The following is a 21666-nucleotide window of genomic DNA, read 5'->3' as shown; positions in this document are numbered from 1 at the left end:
TACATTTCTAAGCGCATATATCTTATACATGCCGCTATTTTATGGACCTGTTTTTCAATCGTTATTCATGAAATGGTATTTTATCACAATGGCTTCATGTTGTTGCGAGTATTCTTTGTTTCTTTTTAGGTCTTCCTGTAATTATAGTTTGAACTACACTTGCTATCACAAAAACAAAAGGATACGGCGATGATCATTAGTATGTTTATCATGCTCACATATATACCGACATAGTTATTATATATTACCTTTTAATAGCCTTATTCGGTGAAAAAAGCAGTAGTTTGCAAAATCTAGTAATATAAGTCACCATAATCGAATCTAGAAAAACACGAATCTGCTACTTTTTTAAAAATAGTAATCTTACGTGCCTCGTTATGTAATACAGCGATGTTTTAAGACCTATATGAACAATGCAGTTTCTTCCAGCTGCTGGCTGTCTCTATCTGGTGGACTCAGATGGGCATTTGTTGGACCAGCCTTACTCGTGATACTGGTAATTAAGTGTTTACTGATGAATATCTAACTTAGATTCAAGGAAGATGAAAATGAAATCTGAAAAAAAGGAAACAATGTGCATGAATTCATTACTAACAAAGATGCAGTAAATCTACAAGCTGTATTTGTGTGTCGTACAGGAAAAAATAATAGTTTCGATTTCTACATGTATACGTATGCTGTGTTGTTTTGTTCTCTTTCAGTTCAACGTCATTGTATTGATTCTGCTGTTCAAGAAAATGTTTGCTCTAAAAGCCATGGTAGACAAGCCAATTAAAGACAAGATCAAGTAAGATAATTACACATATCGTTGTTATAAAAGTTAAGTGCACCACGTGTATAATAGCCCAACTCCGCAAATCAATTACAATATCCAGAACTGGTTTCATTATAAAATACAACCTGCCAAAAATACAAAACTAGCATCAACATAGAAATCAGAGAATTAATTACGATGTATGCAAAAAAAAACACACGATAGCACGCGATGCCAGCAGAGTAAATCAAGTAATTACACTACGTTCGTACTAATCGGACAGTAACTTGTTTAGTCCATTTGCACAAAGCCCTTTCGACTATATGTGTCTGTAACCTTCAATATGCTTTTCGGTGACAGAACCTTTATATTTATTCATTGGACTTTTTTCAATGACTATAATTTTTAAGAAAACTTGTTGATATTGTACGGGGTTAAAAAACGTTTTAAGTACATGTCAATGTGATAGCTAACTGTTTGCAGAAAAACTCTTTGGTCTCTGTGCGTTCTCGTGCCTTTGACGGGCGTCTCTTGGATTCTCGGCATCTTCTTCGTCAACGAGTCGGCCTCATTCATGCAGTATGTGTTCGCAGTCTGCAAAGGGCTCCAGGTTGGTATGCATACTACATCGAGCCACTTTATGAGTACCTTTTGCCATATCAACGATTGCCATACCAGTCTTGACATATGCATTCGACCGCGTACGCATATTCTCATCAAGATTTGTGTTCTTGCAAACGTCTATTCCTTTCATCAACAGGTCCAAATTTTAAAAAGTGTTAACAATAACGTTCAAGTTTTGTACTAACTTCTTTCAAAGGTTAATGATAATCCTCAATATGATTTTTATAAATAGGCACGTAAAATATTTCATCAGCATAAAGAAATATAAGCTTTTAAATTCTTTGTTGTTATAACTAGACGGGGTAATCACTTGATAGTCAAGATCGCGACATCCATGCAAAGACAGGTATTTTTCGACGTTTAAACCCCGTTATAACTTTAATTAATATTTTTAATAACACTCTTTCTCCAGCCATATCAGCATGAAAGTTGTATGTGTCGTATTAATATTCGAACTATATCTCGACTTTACTCGCTACGAACTTTCTTAGCGGGAACACAAAATCACAACTCTCGTTGCGAAAAATTCGAGGTATAAAGCGAATATTAATGCGAAATAAACGCTAATCACTTTCTTCCTGATATGGCTGGAAAGTAAGCGTCACTTACAAATTAAACAAAATTAATACAGGATATAAACCGGCAAAAAAGACCGGTATCGGTATGTACGTCGCCATCTTGACTATCACGTTATTATCCCCTCTGATAACGTTGAGGTTTTGTTGCAGGGCGTTTATATCTTCGTATTCAACTGCATTTTGAATGGACAGGTAAACGCCTTATGATTTCTTAAAATTTTATATTCTTCTGTTCCAATATAATCACGATTTATATATGCAATTTCGATTATTGCTATTTGCTCTGCACATGACAATTTTTTAGACCGGTAAACGAACTGATAAGCGGAAACAAATTATGGTAGTGATAATGTTGCGATACGGAATCAAGTTTGATTTGCACGATTGCAATTAATTACCATGTACCTCTCAAACTAGCAATTTATAATTTCTTTAGTTTACCATACTTAATTCTGCTGAAACTTGAATACATGGCACGAAACTTTTTTTGCGAAATCAATGATATTTACTTAGTTTTGCGACAGAATCATTTGTCAAAAGAAATATAAGGTAATACTAGTATCTGTTTTGCGTTATATAGGTTAGAAATGGCTTCAAGACGGAAAGAATCAGGCGCCGAAACAAATCAATGACGAGTTTGTTCTCACTGGTAATTAGCATTATATTATAATTAAAACGACACATGAACACAATATAAACATAAAAACACGCAGTTGGTTTTAGGAAAAAGATAATACTTATAGAAATGTATACGCATTTTATTAACAAATATGTGCAAATATTGACCCATTAAATTAATTTAATTTCAAAATGCCATCAACCAGTGTACACAGTTCATGAATATCAAAAAATGACACACACTAGGATATGTGACATGTTCGCATATTGAATTATTACAAATTATCTTCGTTAAGTCATTCATATTTGTTAAAGTAGTTATTCTTATGTAAAGTCATGCATCATGATTTAAAAATATGAGAACAAAAATAACTAGATAAACAACATCAACTATTGTTAATTATTGAAACGTTACGCAACTATACCTATGACAGGTAATCACATGTGTGTTAACAGTGGAGAAATACATTAAAAACCTGACTATTAATAACTCTTGCTCCAGTAATTTATCCTTTAAGAGGTATAATTTTAATGTTTGATTTGAATTTTCCATTCATTTAGAACTTAAAAACTATTTTCGTATACGGTGATACGCTTAAAGTAATTCGCTTCTCAGCGTTTACTCATTTACCATCTGGAATGATTTATAAGTCGTTATGTTGTTTAACTTACGAACAATTTACAATGCGAAACGTTCAGATAAAATTCATATTCTAACACGTTTAGAGAACATGAATGAGTTAACTACTTTAACTTAACAATTGTTTATGAACGTGTACATAAACACTGAATAGAAAATCTCAAGATTATCAGAGGACATGTCGTAAAAGATTTATTTCAAGTCATGTTTTGTTTTTTCACAATAAGAATACCGTCACGAAAGAATCGAACGGGAAACGGCGTGATTGCGATTAAGGCAACACTGAAACAGATCCATCCCTGTGTAATCTGCATCCGTTCCTGGTCGACCTTCAAACCAAACGAGAAACATCTGGCAATCAATTAAATAGGAACGACAAGCAACGTATAAATGTGGATATTTCATATGACTGATCTTGATGAATACAATGATCATATGTAGGGAGTGCAATAGAAGTTTTAAACGTTATGTTTTATTAAAATAACTTTCTTTTCACTAGTATATACTTGCCAAGGACTTTAATAAAAATTTAAAATCCAAATGCTATATGTCAGAAAACTTAACTTTATGTCCACTTGTATAAAAAATATTCTGTCGTATGAAATAGCCGTTCCGTCTTGAAGGGTTTTGAAGGTTTTATTTCCATTCTGAAGAAAAGAGATCTGATTAATTCCGACCACAAAACCAAAAATAAAAAATGTACATAAATTATTTTGAAATAATTAAAATTCATATTGTATTATATTTAAATACACTCTTAATGTATAATCAGAAATCACGGATATTATTACAATTTTTAAACTCTTGTTTTGTGTATGTTTGTGCTTCATTGTTTCAATCAGAGAGATTATGTATCGTATGCTTTGATGTAGAAAAAAAACTTATGTATGAGTATGTTTTGTAAATATTTCATGAAAATACCGCATAGGTAAATCTCTTTAACAACCGAGTGATAATCGATGTATAGCTATAGCATGCCCACATTTAAAATGACTTTTAGCAATATTAAAAGTTGAAAAACGTGTAAAAGTCAAATTGTTAGCTGCTTAATACTAATGCCCCATGTTTGTGTTGCTTTTATGTTAGAATGTGTTGTTATATCATATACTCGCAACTAATATCAGCTTAGATCAAAACATTATCTTTTAATAGTACGTGTCTGTTGCTTTATGCAGTATGTATACCCGAATCGTGTGACTTTCTAATACACATTTGATTATATGTAATGATGTTTTATCATTCTATTAGCATGTGTTGTTTAATATATCAAACATATTCGTTTTGTGCATTATGTGAATGTATATTAAGTAAACTTATTAAAATGCGTATTGAACATGTTTGTATTGATTAAGACCGATTTGTAAGCTTTAATAATTGGTATAGGTATTGAACGGCAAGCCAAACGGTTACGTACGGCCGCATAAATCGCAAATTAACTGCCTGACAATTTTAAGTCATCTTCCGCGTGAATAAATCATCATACGTTGTATAGTTATATTACATTCACACCTCCATAAGAAATCACCTTGCAACCAAAACGAGATGCATGAGTTTAGTGTTCGAAAGATGTAGTTTTATTCTTTGACAGCATTTTTTTCGCATTATTTCTGGCCCTTTACAATATACATGTGCACTATGTTTGCACATGTATATCGAAAACCTGGAAAAGGAATGTTAACTTTGATTACATATGCACTTTTCTACGCTATAACTATGCCAGATAAATACATCATTGGTGAGTTGTGTTTAACGACCTACTAGTCGTCCCTCATTATGCCGCTTAGTTGTTTATTAAACAAGTTATATCATTATTGTTAATGTACGGAATGGTATTTATGAAAGCTTCCGAATATGTGTGATCACGACTATTACTGCGAAATCTCAAATCGTTGTTTCTCGACGTAACTCCGAGCCATAACAACTTGTTTTCTTATTAAAGCCCTCGTTATACATAGCAAAATCCCGATGTCATATAGCAAAACAAATATGCAATATAGTAATATAAATTGTGCGATCTCGATTCGCTTTTGCTATTAATATACATGTGCGAAAACATCGAGCGAAATCACGAAATAACGGACGAAGATCATGATATGGAAATAGTGTTTTCGTATTGTGATGTCGCGTTCTCTCGTGAGATTTCGCTCAGTCGTGTTGTGTTCTTGCGTTATCGCGCTTGCAATCAAGAGATCGACAATACGAAACAACGGATGGTCTGAACGGAAACATGTAGATATCGATGTCGACTATGAATACAGTTAAATCCGTGGTATAGATTTAAAAAATCGTATTTTGTTTCTTCCGTGTGACATAGTTTTTTTTTAGTGGAATGATATATACAGAATACAATGCATACGATGACTAGTGTTTCAGGGTTAATATTTTATTCCATCACACACATATTCTGACAATTCTTTACAAACACTTAACTAGTAACTGTCCCGAAACGATACGATATTTATAAATGTATGTCTGTATGTATTTATTGGTTTATGTATTTATGAAAAAGCATGTCAGCAAAGTGTCAAAAAAATACCTTTAAAAAACACTGCTTGTATGAGTCGTTTGTTTCATGTAGCTTAATCTTAGTATCCATCAAATTCGTGTGACTGTCGTATAACATGTTTAGCCAAATGTACACATACGAGTCATAAGCCTATAATTCATACACTAAACCCAACAAACGGCATTTTCAAAAACAAATATTAACCTTTCATAGTAAACACATAGGTGAACAAGTAATGTATTTTATTACAAACTTATACATTTCATATGAAAAGGAACAGGGTATTTACTTGTGTATGCCGAGATATAATATTACATCGATATCACAAAAGACGCATTAACAAGGAATGTTGCTCTATAATTAAAGTACAGTTTTATATGAGCGAGGGTTTGGGATACAACAATAAGAAGAAATATAAGCCGCGATATCAAATGAATGTATTTATAATTTGACAAAGTCCACTTTGCTTTTTTTATATTTTTAAAATTGCAATCAACCAAAACTGTTGTCATAGGTATTATATTAATTGACGATATATACACATGTCATTTGTTTCGTAATTTTTACAATTATAACTTGCCTTTTGTTCTAATATTAAAGCGGCTGCAAATAATTAAACAATAATAACCGGGAAGTGTACGGTATATATACTTGAATTTGTTTAGGTGAAAATAATTGATTTCTGAAGACAAAATAAATATTTTATCGTTTAAACAAACCTTCATGGAATAATGAATCAATGTATTCAAAATATCTACAAACGGACAGAGAAAGTGTAGCCTGCAGAGTGGAAACTTTTCAACCAAGACGTTATGTGGTCTATATTATCATTCAAATAATTCTTTGTAAAACGTGTGTCAATCTAAAAAAATGCATTGTTCAACATAAATTGTACTTTCGCAAACAAATTTGAATACAGATGGAAGGCTTTCCATCACGTTAATACGATAGCAGATGTATACTAGCTTAGTTATGATGATAAAATGAAATTAAATTAAAACAACTTTATTTACCATCACTGACATCAGAAACACTACTAAGTGGTGCCTTAACCGAATAATTTTGTCATCGAAACGAGTAATTAATGCTTGGGACCAATCCACCATTACATTGATTCACAGTTTATATTCTTTATATATCTGTTTTGTTCTTCAATGGTACCATTACATAATGTTATTAGTATGAACAACGATATAAAATGCAAGATTCGCTACAAGAGGAATGTACACAAGGTGACTGTTATTAAGAGGTATAAACACAGATAATATAGAAAATAAGCAAAGGCAGCTGGATTGTATTAATATGGATAACGTCAGACGGCGATAAAAGCAGATAAAATTACAACCTGTAAAATCTAACAATAGTAATAAAGGAAGTATTTAAAGCCTTGACAGGGGATTTATTGTTTAGTTACAGACATTAATTTAGTGGGTTTCCAACAAATATAAATATAATCTTACAATCTGATTTACCTGTTAATGTTCTTTAATGTTTAGCTCATCCGAGGACAAGGTCACAATATATTAAAATATTTCTTTAAAAATTCAATGTAAAAGCAACAACTTTAACACAAAAAAAATTCAAACTGTTGCGCATAGAGATCCTCATAACCATACCTTTTCTTAAAGAGCATTCCAAGCCAAAATGATTTAAACCATAACAAATAATGGTCATTCTGTATGTAAGAAAGAACTCGACTCAAATCAACGGGTATTGTTTTCCGGTCATCTTTTTACCGGCTTCTCTCCAGTTAATGAAGGTTTCCCGCCAACTGTCAAATTCTCATGTAGTTTCAAACCTTAAATCAAAACTGTGAATTATTAGTACAAAACCATATTTTGCGTAGCAGATGCACACAGAAATATACAATAGTAAAGTCATTGCAAGTGACCATAGAATTGCGTCTTCAAATAAATACTGATGATTTTTAGAGAGAACATCAGTGGGCGCCAAAAATATTTAGAATACTGTAACCTAAAAGGAGCCCAGGCGGAGCGTTTAGTATATCCCGATGACAGTCCATCAATCCGTCTATTTTTGGCATCATATTGGGTTAAATAAGTTAATTGTCAGTAAATAAAAATTATTGATATTAGAAGGTGACATTACCGTATAGTGTAATGATCGCTCGCTTAGATTTACAGATAAGTTACATACGATTAACTTTCTTTAGTATTTTACCGCACTCTATTTACATCCGATATATCTATTATGCTAGCTGCTTAAGTTGGCAGGTTATTTACGATAGTGACACTTAAAGGGATCTTTTCACGCTTTGGTAAATTGACAAAATTGAAAAAATTGTTTCAGAATCGCACATTTTCGTTTTAGTTATGATATTTGTGAGGAAACAGTAATACTGAACATTTACCATGGTCTAATATAGCCATTATATGCATCTTTTGACGATTTTAAAACCTAAAAATTATAAAGCGTTGCAACGCGAAACGATTGAATAATTTGGAGAGTTCTGTTTTTGTCGTTAAATTTTGTGAAACTACAAAGATTGCTTATATATGGTATAAAATACGATACGTATGTGTACTCGGCGGAATAGCTCAGTTGGCTAAAGCGTTTTTACTTCAGGACTCTGGCAGGACTCCAGGGGTCACTGGTTCGAAATCTGGTCCGGGCAATGTTCTATTCCTTTTTTAAATTTTATTCTTGATTTTTTACTGGAGCTTTTACGATCCAATGTTTACATTTATCGATATAAAGCATTTAATGAATAAGTTAAAAAATGACGAAATCTGTGAAAAGGCCCCTTTAATAGTTTGTATATTAAACCCGGATAAAACAATTTATCCGGTCCATAATGTAACTGAACGAGTCATGAAACCTGGCGGCCAAACCAAACTTTCCGGGGTTATCTTAAATTTGTATTCAAACCAAAACCGGACATCACAAGTTATGCCAGCCAGTTGTTAATGCCATAATTTTAAAACATAGACAGTACTTTTGAAATTTAACATTTGATCGATGAAGTACATGACTTAAGTAAACGATTCTGACGACATTTTAAGGACATAATAATTCTTCCTTTAGCATGTTTTTGATAGACGTAAGACATATTATGAATTTACTTCCCTTAATGTAAAGAAGTAATGTTAATACGAAGTGTATGATACTGTTGTGAATACGGGTCCTTGTTGACCACGGATTTTAAGACCACAAGAAAGTACTCGAAAAAAATGTATAAATGACATTCAACAATCTATTTAAGTGTAAGTATAAGTTAAATACCATGAGTGATTAGTTGTTCATCGCCTACGTACAATTAGTTCAAATGCAGATATTCACGATCAGATAACATTAATAATACTGAATAAATGCATAGTTACCCGGTGTCTTTAATACGAGTTCATGTATCTAATAACCGAATATAGATTACACCGACGTAAACAGCGATTGTACATTTTTTACAACAAAATTCACATGGGTGTATTTGCATCTAATCAAATACACGGCCGTTAATCACGGGAGCCACCTCCTATTTGCGATGCATTGATCAATAAGCGAATTCCATTTCAGAGGTGGCGCTAAGGACCGGATGTTTTTAAATGTCACGGATAATTTTACAGAGTGAGTAAGTTTTATATGTTTTTTTCAACATATGTCGCATTATATTTTTTAATCGGGCAATGTAGTGCGATTCAGTGAAGATTTATTCATCCACTCATGTACAGAAACATATAATATCAACCCTTTTGGCAACGTGATGACTATTGCTAGATTAAGCTTTGTGCGTTCCATTTTTACTTTTTTTACGTTTTTGTATTGGTCGGTTACAAGATGTATGTCTGCTCTTGCAATATATAATCTAATACTTCATTTTAAAGACTTGAAATATTTGATAAAAAGTGTTTCAGAAGTGAAGTATATGTAACTTTCTGGAAATGTTGTAAATAAATCTTGAAATCTTTACAATATTGAATCTTATCTTATTAATAAAGGCAAGGTGATTTTTCCATCAGCCGGTGTGAATAAACGGTGGCTGTAGTCGTTTATTTTGTTGAAATAAAGTAAACAGCCTGCGTATCGTTTTATATATCTCGGACTGACTATTTCAAAGAATGGAGTCTCGGTTTTTTCAAATTAAGTATTATAACAACTTTTTCGATAACATGATAAAAGAAAAATATATGAAACGTACTTTCTGTTTTATTTTTTGACGGTCCTTTGTTTTTGTGCCCATTGTATAAAACCATTTCCAGGAACGTTTTAATCATGGATTGGTCATCCTAGTATGACGTTGTTTAAGACCATGGAAACTGATATGACTTTAAGTAGTTGTTGTTGATGTCTATGCTATTGCACAACGCGTTCCTGTTGTTATATTCTAGAAAAATAATTGTTGAAATCAAGTGTTCATTTACATATTAAATTACCGTTATGTTGCAAAGTGCTGACAAATACGTTAAGGGGATCCCAAAACAACAAGATTATGTAAGATGTCCCACACTTTCGTTGTCAAGACTTCATATAGTCATATATATTATATTTTATTTAAACAAAAACTTAATTGTATTAAACGCAGAAACAAATCGAATATATTTTCTCAAACATTATCGGTCCAATTTTTACGGGTATCAAGGAATGTGATTCGAACAATAAAAGGTTCATTGAATGCTAGACGTACACTAGAAATGTGTCGCTCTTAGGAAGTAAGATCTGATCGTCTCGTGTCATTTTATTTTAATAAAGTTATAATAACGACAATATACAAGAACACCATATGCCGTCAAAAAAGACGAACGTTTGTAAATCACATCCGTATTCTTTTTGTAATTAATTGTCCAAAACCATGTAATAGTAGTAAAGAATGTTGAATAACTGATATGTCGTCAAACAATGCGAACTTGTGCAAATCTCATCCGGGTTGGTTTTCCAATTAATGGTCCGAAAGCGTGATATAACAACAAAGGACGTGTATTAAATTATTAGAAAGACCGTGTCTTCACAATGATGCAATGCGTGTGATGGCAGACGATGACATTTTGTACCGAAAGAAATAATTTATTTTGCCTCTATGCCGTTTTTATCACGAATTCAATCTGTAAACATATTATTTTCCTTAGCGATTTTATAGGATCGTGATCACGAAATATTGCAAGTGTATTCTTATGTCTGTCTTATTTTTTCACTATGCATCAAAACACACATTTTTCATTTTGAAAAGGAATTCTACATATTTGAAGAAACGTGTGTATCAGATAATCACGATATGGTATTAAAGCTGCTCGTAATTGCTAATTATTTTTAATAGTGGTGTCATAGACGTTGTATGGTTGAATAGGGGACAACATATCTTACAGGTTCGTAAAATTACGATGGAACAAGCAAATTCGTTGAATTGATATCCCTTGCTAATATGCTTCTGAACACAAAAGTTTTATATTTGACACTCAAAAAAGCATTTTTTTCAAGATAAAAAGGGTCATAACTCCGTTATTAACAGATTGTGTACAATGCCAGTTGGCGTGCATCATCCTCTTATTGATATACATACCCATACCAAGTTTCAATGAAATCCGCCAAAGCACTTTTAAGATATGGCTCCGGACGGACGGACGGAGAGACGGAAGGACAGCCGGACAACGACAAAACAATATCCCTCCGCCTATGGCGGGGGATAATAAAACTGCGCTATTTACTATCTCATTATACCAATATAACAAAAAGGGCGTCTATAATTACAGTGTGTTAAAGAAAACGACATGTACAGTACTTGATTTGAAATTGACGCTCATTTAATGTCAAGCGAAGTTATGAAGTGCCATGTTGTAATTTTCTTGCTTACCATCTGTCTACACTATCGGCGTTTTGATGACAGTACGTGTTATGTGTTGATAATGTAATAATCACAGATTGCTAAAACCATCTAAAAAGATGTTTTTGCTATTTCCTTTGTTATTTTGAAATGCGAAATTGCACTTGAACAAAATTATTGTTTTATGTGGCACACGAAAATTCATTTGGTTTTTGTATCAATGTTATGTAGAAATCGGTTAACTTGGTAATTCTATATCTAATTAATTTTTAAAAAAAACGTACTGGTAATATCCATAATAATTATTTAGAAGTTTGAGTAATATCAAAACAAACAAAACAATAAACTAAAAAAAGAAAACCAAAATAAGAAAGTTGATACATGTAGTTTATTTTTAATCTGTTTTGTTCGTGCACGTATTTCACGAAGTTAATGACGCAACAACCGTAATTCAATATACATTTTACACTGTTACCTGAGTTTTAATTTACTCTACATCAGGGCAGCTCTTGCATCAACAAAATGTCATACGTTAAGACCGGTTTAACACTGTATAGGAACATATTATGTTACGTTCTATAACATGGGGATTATTTAAGAGAGTTGGCAATTCATTTCCGTCTGTGCAGGGCATTGTTATGTAAATGATTCAAGCACATCTTTCTGATGTTATTTGTTCTCTTGTTATGAATCTCAATTATACACTTTTGTTCTAAATCGCTAACAAATATATTTGTATGGGGGCATATAACGACCATATAAAAATGTATTCTCATTTTTTGTAAACCGACAATTTTGAGACAATATGTCATAAAATTGAAAAAAAGAATGTAGGTATTTTATACTGAATATAAATAACACTCCTGACTGACAGTTTAACAAACATCCGTTCGTTTAATAAAATTAATCAATCCAAATCGGTAAAGAAATAAACGTGTGTTATGCTTTCCATCGATACAAAAACGTGTATTACCAACATACTGTTAGAACAATGATTCATATTCAAAAGCCAGCGTAGTAGAGTGATAGCTTGCTAGCTTTTGCCTCGAGCAAGAAACTCTGTAAAGGCACAATTTTTATTTTATCTTTTTTTCGTGATTAAAGTTCAAAACTATTCCCAATTTTGCATTCATTTCAAAACATTTTTACAGGTCGCCGTTGTGTAATAGATATGGTGTCCGCCTAGCGACCGGGAGGTCACGGGTTCGAACCCCACCGTGGGAGCGTTCTTTAGATCTCCCCAAAAGACACCAAGTACTGGTTCCAGGCCCATGAAACGGACTCGAGAGCGTTTATATAAGCCTAAGGCTTTCGATGCAATCGAGCTAAAATAAATAGGTTAAAACTAAAACACTTATACAGTTTCGTTGTTCTGTGAACAAGTCTCATATTATAACTATATAAATTTCGCGAAAAAAGTGGAATTCGACTTAATACAAATCTAGCATTAATGCACGCTTGAAAAAGAAATGTGTAAGAAGGTTGTATACTTGAATAACGGTTTTCGACTCTCCGTTCGTGTGGCTTTCGATTGTCCATTACATAACTCTATAACTATAAGAGCTTTCAACCTAAAACTGCATAACTAAAGATATTTCATTGAAGGAATTTACAGTGCACAAGAGCCATACCTCTTGCTATCATAATTGCATGGTATTTGCCCAAATTTCTTACCTTACAGTTGGACAAACTGGACATAACCTCTATATCTTACCAATAAATACAAACTAGCCAAGTGTTATAGTGATATTTAAGAATAGTTCGGGCTGTTTAAGAAGTATTTTAATAATATCACGGCGGTCAGATAACCAATTCACACTTGTCCTGCATCAGCAAGGTTTAAAGTATAAAGTGATCATGCTTTCGTTAACTTACTACTGCCATTTTTGAATCAAAGGAAGGAGCGGAATGGCCGTAAGACTAATTTAGGACAAATCTTAATTTATGTGGATGGTTCAGGAATCAGGCCACGGGATTATCGGATTTGCAGTCAGGCGATCTTAATAACGTGTATGAACTTTTTGTTTGCAAGATGTATCTGCTGAACGAAAGAGACTAAAACAACTCAAGATTTTAATTTTACTTAGAGTAACATTACTATTCAAAATCAACGAAAATTTCGTACAATTGTTCGTAAAATAAACTTAACCAATTAAAACTCAGTGTTCCTTATGGCAATTGTCGAAATTTCAACGCCAGATGTGGTCTGCTAAAATAGATGTTTGTAGATACAAAATGCTCGTTTTTATTATTGTTTTTCATATCTATTCATACGACACATGAACACTAACATCTTTTGACGATTTTAAAACCTAAAAATTATAAAGCGTTGCAACGCGAAACGATTGAATAATTTGGAGAGTTCTGTTTTTGTCGTTAAATTTTGTGAAACTACAAAGATTGCTTATATATGGTATAAAATACGATACGTATGTGTACTCGGCGGAATAGCTCAGTTGGCTTAAGCGTTTTTACTTCAGGACTCTGGCAGGACTCCAGGGGTCACTGGTTCGAAATCTGGTCCGGGCAATGTTCTATTCCTTTTTTAAATTTTATTCTTGATTTTTTACTGGAGCTTTTACGATCCAATGTTTACATTTATCGATATAAAGCATTTAATGAATAAGTTAAAAAATGACGAAATCTGTGAAAAGGCCCCTTTAATAGTTTGTATATTAAACCCGGATAAAACAATTTATCCGGTCCATAATGTAACTGAACGAGTCATGAAACCTGGCGGCCAAACCAAACTTTCCGGGGTTATCTTAAATTTGTATTCAAACCAAAACCGGACATCACAAGTTATGCCAGCCAGTTGTTAATGCCATAATTTTAAAACATAGACAGTACTTTTGAAATTTAACATTTGATCGATGAAGTACATGACTTAAGTAAACGATTCTGACGACATTTTAAGGACATAATAATTCTTCCTTTAGCATGTTTTTGATAGACGTAAGACATATTATGAATTTACTTCCCTTAATGTAAAGAAGTAATGTTAATACGAAGTGTATGATACTGTTGTGAATACGGGTCCTTGTTGACCACGGATTTTAAGACCACAAGAAAGTACTCGAAAAAAATGTATAAATGACATTCAACAATCTATTTAAGTGTAAGTATAAGTTAAATACCATGAGTGATTAGTTGTTCATCGCCTACGTACAATTAGTTCAAATGCAGATATTCACGATCAGATAACATTAATAATACTGAATAAATGCATAGTTACCCGGTGTCTTTAATACGAGTTCATGTATCTAATAACCGAATATACATTACACCGACGTAAACAGCGATTGTACATTTTTTACAACAAAATTCACATGGGTGTATTTGCATCTAATCAAATACACGGCCGTTAATCACGGGAGCCACCTCCTATTTGCGATGCATTGATCAATAAGCGAATTCCATTTCAGAGGTGGCGCTAAGGACCGGATGTTTTTAAATGTCACGGATAATTTTACAGAGTGAGTAAGTTTTATATGTTTTTTTCAACATATGTCGCATTATATTTTTTAATCGGGCAATGTAGTGCGATTCAGTGAAGATTTATTCATCCACTCATGTACAGAAACATATAATATCAACCCTTTTGGCAACGTGATGACTATTGCTAGATTAAGCTTTGTGCGTTCCATTTTTACTTTTTTTACGTTTTTGTATTGGTCGGTTACAAGATGTATGTCTGCTCTTGCAATATATAATCTAATACTTCATTTTAAAGACTTGAAATATTTGATAAAAAGTGTTTCAGAAGTGAAGTATATGTAACTTTCTGGAAATGTTGTAAATAAATCTTGAAATCTTTACAATATTGAATCTTATCTTATTAATAAAGGCAAGGTGATTTTTCCATCAGCCGGTGTGAATAAACGGTGGCTGTAGTCGTTTATTTTGTTGAAATAAAGTAAACAGCCTGCGTATCGTTTTATATATCTCGGACTGACTATTTCAAAGAATGGAGTCTCGGTTTTTTCAAATTAAGTATTATAACAACTTTTTCGATAACATGATAAAAGAAAAATATATGAAACGTACTTTCTGTTTTATTTTTTGACGGTCCTTTGTTCTTGTGCCCATTGTATAAAACCATTTCCAGGAACGTTTTAATCATGGATTGGTCATCCTAGTATGACGTTGTTTAAGACCATGGAAACTGATATGACTTTAAGTAGTTGTTGTTGATGTCTATGCTATTGCACAACGCGTTCCTGTTGTTATATTCTAGAAAAATAATTGTTGAAATCAAGTGTTCATTTACATTTTAAATTACCGTTATGTTGCAAAGTGCTGACAAATACGTTAAGGGGATCCCAAAACAACAAGATTATGTAAGATGTCCCACACTTTCGTTGTCAAGACTTCATATAGTCATATATATTATATTTTATTTAAACAAAAACTTAATTGTATTAAACGCAGAAACAAATCGAATATATTTTCTCAAACATTATCGGTCCAATTTTTACGGGTATCAAGGAATGTGATTCGAACAATAAAAGGTTCATTGAATGCTAGACGTACACTAGAAATGTGTCGCTCTTAGGAAGTAAGATCTGATCGTCTCGTGTCATTTTATTTTAATAAAGTTATAATAACGACAATATACAAGAACACCATATGCCGTCAAAAAAGACGAACGTTTGTAAATCACATCCGTATTCTTTTTGTAATTAATTGTCCAAAACCATGTAATAGTAGTAAAGAATGTTGAATAACTGATATGTCGTCAAACAATGCGAACTTGTGCAAATCTCATCCGGGTTGGTTTTCCAATTAATGGTCCGAAAGCGTGATATAACAACAAAGGACGTGTATTAAATTATTAGAAAGACCGTGTCTTCACAATGATGCAATGCGTGTGATGGCAGACGATGACATTTTGTACCGAAAGAAATAATTTATTTTGCCTCTATGCCGTTTTTATCACGAATTCAATCTGTAAACATATTATTTTCCTTAGCGATTTTATAGGATCGTGATCACGAAATATTGCAAGTGTATTCTTATGTCTGTCTTATTTTTTCACTATGCATCAAAACACACATTTTTCATTTTGAAAAGGAATTCTACATATTTGAAGAAACGTGTGTATCAGATAATCACGATATGGTATTAAAGCTGCTCGTAATTGCTAATTATTTTTAATAGTGGTGTCATAGACGTTGTATGGTTGAATAGGGGACAACATATCTTACAGGTTCGTAAAATTACGATGGAACAAGCAAATTCGTTGAATTGATATCCCTTGCTAATATGCTTCTGAACACAAAAGTTTTATATTTGACACTCAAAAAAGCATTTTTTTCAAGATAAAAAGGGTCATAACTCCGTTATTAACAGATTGTGTACAATGCCAGTTGGCGTGCATCATCCTCTTATTGATATACATACCCATACCAAGTTTCAATGAAATCCGCCAAAGCACTTTTAAGATATGGCTCCGGACGGACGGACGGAGAGACGGAAGGACAGCCGGACAACGACAAAACAATATCCCTCCGCCTATGGCGGGGGATAATAAAACTGCGCTATTTACTATCTCATTATACCAATATAACAAAAAGGGCGTCTATAATTACAGTGTGTTAAAGAAAACGACATGTACAGTACTTGATTTGAAATTGACGCTCATTTAATGTCAAGCGAAGTTATGAAGTGCCATGTTGTAATTTTCTTGCTTACCATCTGTCTACACTATCGGCGTTTTGATGACAGTACGTGTTATGTGTTGATAATGTAATAATCACAGATTGCTAAAACCATCTAAAAAGATGTTTTTGCTATTTCCTTTGTTATTTTGAAATGCGAAATTGCACTTGAACAAAATTATTGTTTTATGTGGCACACGAAAATTCATTTGGTTTTTGTATCAATGTTATGTAGAAATCGGTTAACTTGGTAATTCTATATCTAATTAATTTAAAAAAAAAACGTACTGGTAATATCCATAATAATTATTTAGAAGTTTGAGTAATATCAAAACAAACAAAACAATAAACTAAAAAAAGAAAACCAAAATAAGAAAGTTGATACATGTATTTTATTTTTAATCTGTTTTGTTCGTGCACGTATTTCACGAAGTTAATGACGCAACAACCGTAATTCAATATACATTTTACACTGTTACCTGAGTTTTAATTTACTCTACATCAGGGCAGCTCTTGCATCAACAAAATGTCATACGTTAAGACCGGTTTAACACTGTATAGGAACATATTATGTTACGTTCTATAACATGTGGATTATTTAAGAGAGTTGGCAATTCATTTCCGTCTGTGCAGGGCATTGTTATGTAAATGATTCAAGCACATCTTTCTGATGTTATTGGTTCTCTTGTTATGAATCTCAATTATACACTTTTGTTCTAAATTGCTAACAAATATATTTGTATGGGGGCATATAACGACCATATAAAAATGTATTCTCATTTTTTGTAAACCGACAATTTTGAGACAATATGTCATAAAATTGAAAAAAAGAATGTAGGTATTTTATACTGAATATAAATAACACTCCTGACTGACAGTTTAACAAACATCCGTTCGTTTAATAAAATTAATCAATCCAAATCGGTAAAGAAATAAACGTGTGTTATGCTTTCCATCGATACAAAAACGTGTATTACCAACATACTGTTAGAACAATGATTCATATTCAAAAGCCAGCGTAGTAGAGTGATAGCTTGCTAGCTTTTGCCTCGAGCAAGAAACTCTGTAAAGGCACAATTTTTATTTTATCTTTTTTTCGTGATTAAAGTTCAAAACTATTCCCAATTTTGCATTCATTTCAAAACATTTTTACAGGTCGCCGTTGTGTAATAGATATGGTGTCCGCCTAGCGACCGGGAGGTCACGGGTTCGAACCCCACCGTGGGAGCGTTCTTTAGATCTCCCCAAAAGACACCAAGTACTGGTTCCAGGCCCATGAAACGGACTCGAGAGCGTTTATATAAGCCTAAGGCTTTCGATGCAATCGAGCTAAAATAAATAGGTTAAAACTAAAACACTTATACAGTTTCGTTGTTCTGTGAACAAGTCTCATATTATAACTATATAAATTTCGCGAAAAAAGTGGAATTCGACTTAATACAAATCTAGCATTAATGCACGCTTGAAAAAGAAATGTGTAAGAAGGTTGTATACTTGAATAACGGTTTTCGACTCTCCGTTCGTGTGGCTTTCGATTGTCCATTACATAACTCTATAACTATAAGAGCTTTCAACCTAAAACTGCATAACTAAAGATATTTCATTGAAGGAATTTACAGTGCACAAGAGCCATACCTCTTGCTATCATAATTGCATGGTATTTGCCCAAGTTTCTTACCTTACAGTTGGACAAACTGGACATAACCTCTATATCTTACCAATAAATACAAACTAGCCAAGTGTTATAGTGATATTTAAGAATAGTTCGGGCTGTTTAAGAAGTATTTTAATAATATCACGGCGGTCAGATAACCAATTCACACTTGTCCTGCATCAGCAAGGTTTAAAGTATAAAGTGATCATGCTTTCGTTAACTTACTACTGCCATTTTTGAATCAAAGGAAGGAGCGGAATGGCCGTAAGACTAATTTAGGACAAATCTTAATTTATGTGGATGGTTCAGGAATCAGGCCACGGGATTATCGGATTTGCAGTCAGGCGATCTTAATAACGTGTATGAACTTTTTGTTTGCAAGATGTATCTGCTGAACGAAAGAGACTAAAACAACTCAAGATTTTAATTTTACTTAGAGTAACATTACTATTCAAAATCAACGAAAATTTCGTACAATTGTTCGTAAAATAAACTTAACCAATTAAAACTCAGTGTTCCTTATGGCAATTGTCGAAATTTCAACGCCAGATGTGGTCTGCTAAAATAGATGTTTGTAGATACAAAATGCTCGTTTTTATTATTGTTTTTCATATCTATTCATACGACACATGAACACTAACACGGTGTTCGTGTGTCGTATGAATAGATATATTCGCGGGAATTAATTGTGGCCACAAATAAATGAAAACGAGCATTTTGTATCTACAAAAATCTAAGTAATCATAACACATCTAGCGTTGAAATGTTGGCTATTGCTATAAGGGACACTGATTGTTAAGGTGTTAACTTTATTTTACGAAATACTTAACGACATTTTCGTTGATTTTGAGCGTTATAGTGACTTTAAACTTTAAGGAGTTATAAGACTGCGAACGTGTATTTTTTCCATTCTTGCTTTCTTTTATTATAGAAATGCATTTTGCATAAGTAAGATAAATTGAAAAAAAACTGATGCACGTTATCAGATAACTAACAACCTTAAAAGCGCGTGTTTGTACAGGTATTGCCTAAGGCTTTAGGCACATTTAATAAAAAAATAATAACATTAACGTGATACAACTACTTAGTCGGCTTTATATCACGATACATGTTGCCTCGAAGGGTTAGATATATGCTAACCTAGTAGTCATAAGAAACGTAACTTCTTGTCAGTTTTATGTCATTGACTGCTTAAAAAAAAAATATTATAAAATGGAACATTATTACATTAAAAAGTAAGTTCATTTTGTTACAACCGTTCTGCTCAATAGACGGTTATCGGAAGGCAGGTATTTATATGCCACCATATACATGTACTTAATATTAGTGTTAGTCAAAGTTTAGGAATTAGTACATATTATAAGATTTATTGAAATAAAAAAAAATAATGAAATGACGTTTTAAGTATCTTGTGATTTATTGCACATATTGCTAAATATGTAATAAAACAAAATAAACCATTTGTAAAATGCACATTGGAGTGGTTGACATCAGACTTACTATATGAAATCTTACTGCCTTTAAACCGATTTAGATACATAAAGAAGTATTTTCGTCGTACTGTTTTATACATATATTCATGAATAAAGTTCAGTGTAAATTTAATGATGATGCGCTTTCACAAGAAATATACATATTTATACACCCATGTACTAACTGAAATAGGTTGCAAAAATGTGTGTATACAAATTACATCGTTACCAATGTGTGATAAAATGCAAAGCTTATACATGGACACACGTACATATCAAACTGAAGTATTGTTCAATATGTTTAACTTATTTTTAATCGGGGCTTTCCAGTGTTTATGTTTATATTGAAACGGATGTTGAATCAAGTTATCTTAATAAAATGTAACGGTGTGTGTACATTTACAATAAAAATGATAATATTAAAGTAGAGGTGGTTTAAAGCCGAAATGGAGTCAATAATGTATCATAAACATGTCCTCGAAATGTCATTGTTTTGTTTCAACAGTTCATCTAAAGATGGGTTAAAGTTCTCTTACAGTTTGGTAACTTGATCGTTTTAAGCGGAATTCTACAATGACCATACATGAATGTAGCTCTGGGATCCCAAACATTCATTCATTCATAGCTTACAATGATACTTGTCTAATGACAATGTCGTTCCTCATTTACAATTCGTAAAACTCCGCTCCCGACTATTCATAGTGCGGCCGGTATACATTTCATGCATTTTAAAACTTCGTCCTATACACATTATTTCATTATGTCCTATTCAATTATATGTGAAAGTATGAATATGACATTATATCCAAGTATTATTAAAGGCACACCTCTTTACTATCGAGGAAAACCTCAGACAAGTGTTACTTTCTGGATATAGCACATTTTGTAACCTTAAAATAAGTCATGCTTGGGCATTTCAGAAATGCACTGTACCATATTTAGAGTCAATATATTATTGATAACGTATTTCAGCTAAGTACAATATTGTTGATTTGACGAATGCTTTTATTTCAGCGAGTAACAAAAAAGATTAATTCATTGCAAAAACATTCATAAGCTTACTATTTAGTGACATTATAATGAGTTTAATGTGAACGAATACATGTTATGGGCCATGTAACGCTAACCGACAAAACGCTTACACTTATGCCAAACACCGTTTTGTAAATTGATTAATGTACATGTATTTTGTTAATATTCGTTCCAGATGAAAACTTTTGAAGTTGAAAACATATCTAAAAGATAGCAATGTAAATGTGTTTCTACTTAAAAGTATGTATGTAATGAATGTTAGTGTTGTTTCCATTTACTTTTACCTGCGTATATAATGTATAACTGACTTAGTTTTGCATTCCCGTTTATTAGTCATCGTTTTGATTATCTGATGTAA

At 32.6% G+C, this 21666-nt stretch overlaps 2 protein-coding genes across 2 annotated transcripts in view; both read left to right on the top strand.

Annotated features, from left to right (window-relative positions):
• LOC127852651 (adhesion G protein-coupled receptor L3-like) overlaps positions 1 to 491 on the top strand; it is a 44072-nt gene extending 43581 nt beyond the window's left edge. The window contains exon 10 of the mRNA XM_052386603.1: positions 430 to 491. Within this exon, the coding sequence (XP_052242563.1) occupies positions 430 to 491 (62 nt within the window). The remainder of the gene's footprint in view (positions 1 to 429) is intronic.
• Positions 122 to 3987, top strand: LOC127854317 (adhesion G-protein coupled receptor D1-like). Its single transcript, XM_052389423.1, has 7 exons — positions 122 to 199; positions 430 to 496; positions 702 to 787; positions 1238 to 1364; positions 2107 to 2148; positions 2537 to 2605; positions 3442 to 3987. Exons 3-7 carry the CDS (start codon positions 738 to 740, stop codon positions 3487 to 3489), a joined length of 336 nt encoding a protein of 111 aa, XP_052245383.1. The 5' UTR covers positions 122 to 199; positions 430 to 496; positions 702 to 737; the 3' UTR covers positions 3490 to 3987.
• Positions 3988 to 21666: the final 17679 nt, after the last annotated feature.

This window comes from Dreissena polymorpha, chromosome 12 (genome assembly GCF_020536995.1).
Source record: "Dreissena polymorpha isolate Duluth1 chromosome 12, UMN_Dpol_1.0, whole genome shotgun sequence".
Taxonomy (NCBI): Eukaryota; Metazoa; Mollusca; class Bivalvia; order Myida; family Dreissenidae; genus Dreissena; species Dreissena polymorpha.
This window is presented reverse-complemented; position numbering and strand designations above follow the sequence as displayed.

What these genes read in the sequence shown, in the direction of transcription:
- LOC127854317 (XM_052389423.1), top strand. Translation starts at nt 738, where the DNA reads ATGTTTGCTCTAAAAGCCATGGTAGACAAGCCAATTAAAGACAAGATC. An exon ending in CCAATTAAAGACAAGATCAA is followed by an intron (nt 788 to 1,237) that starts GTAAGATAATTA and finishes AACTGTTTGCAG; the next exon opens with AAAAACTCTTTGGTCTCTGT. An exon ending in TGACGAGTTTGTTCTCACTG is followed by an intron (nt 2,606 to 3,441) that starts GTAATTAGCATT and finishes TTTCACAATAAG; the next exon opens with AATACCGTCACGAAAGAATC.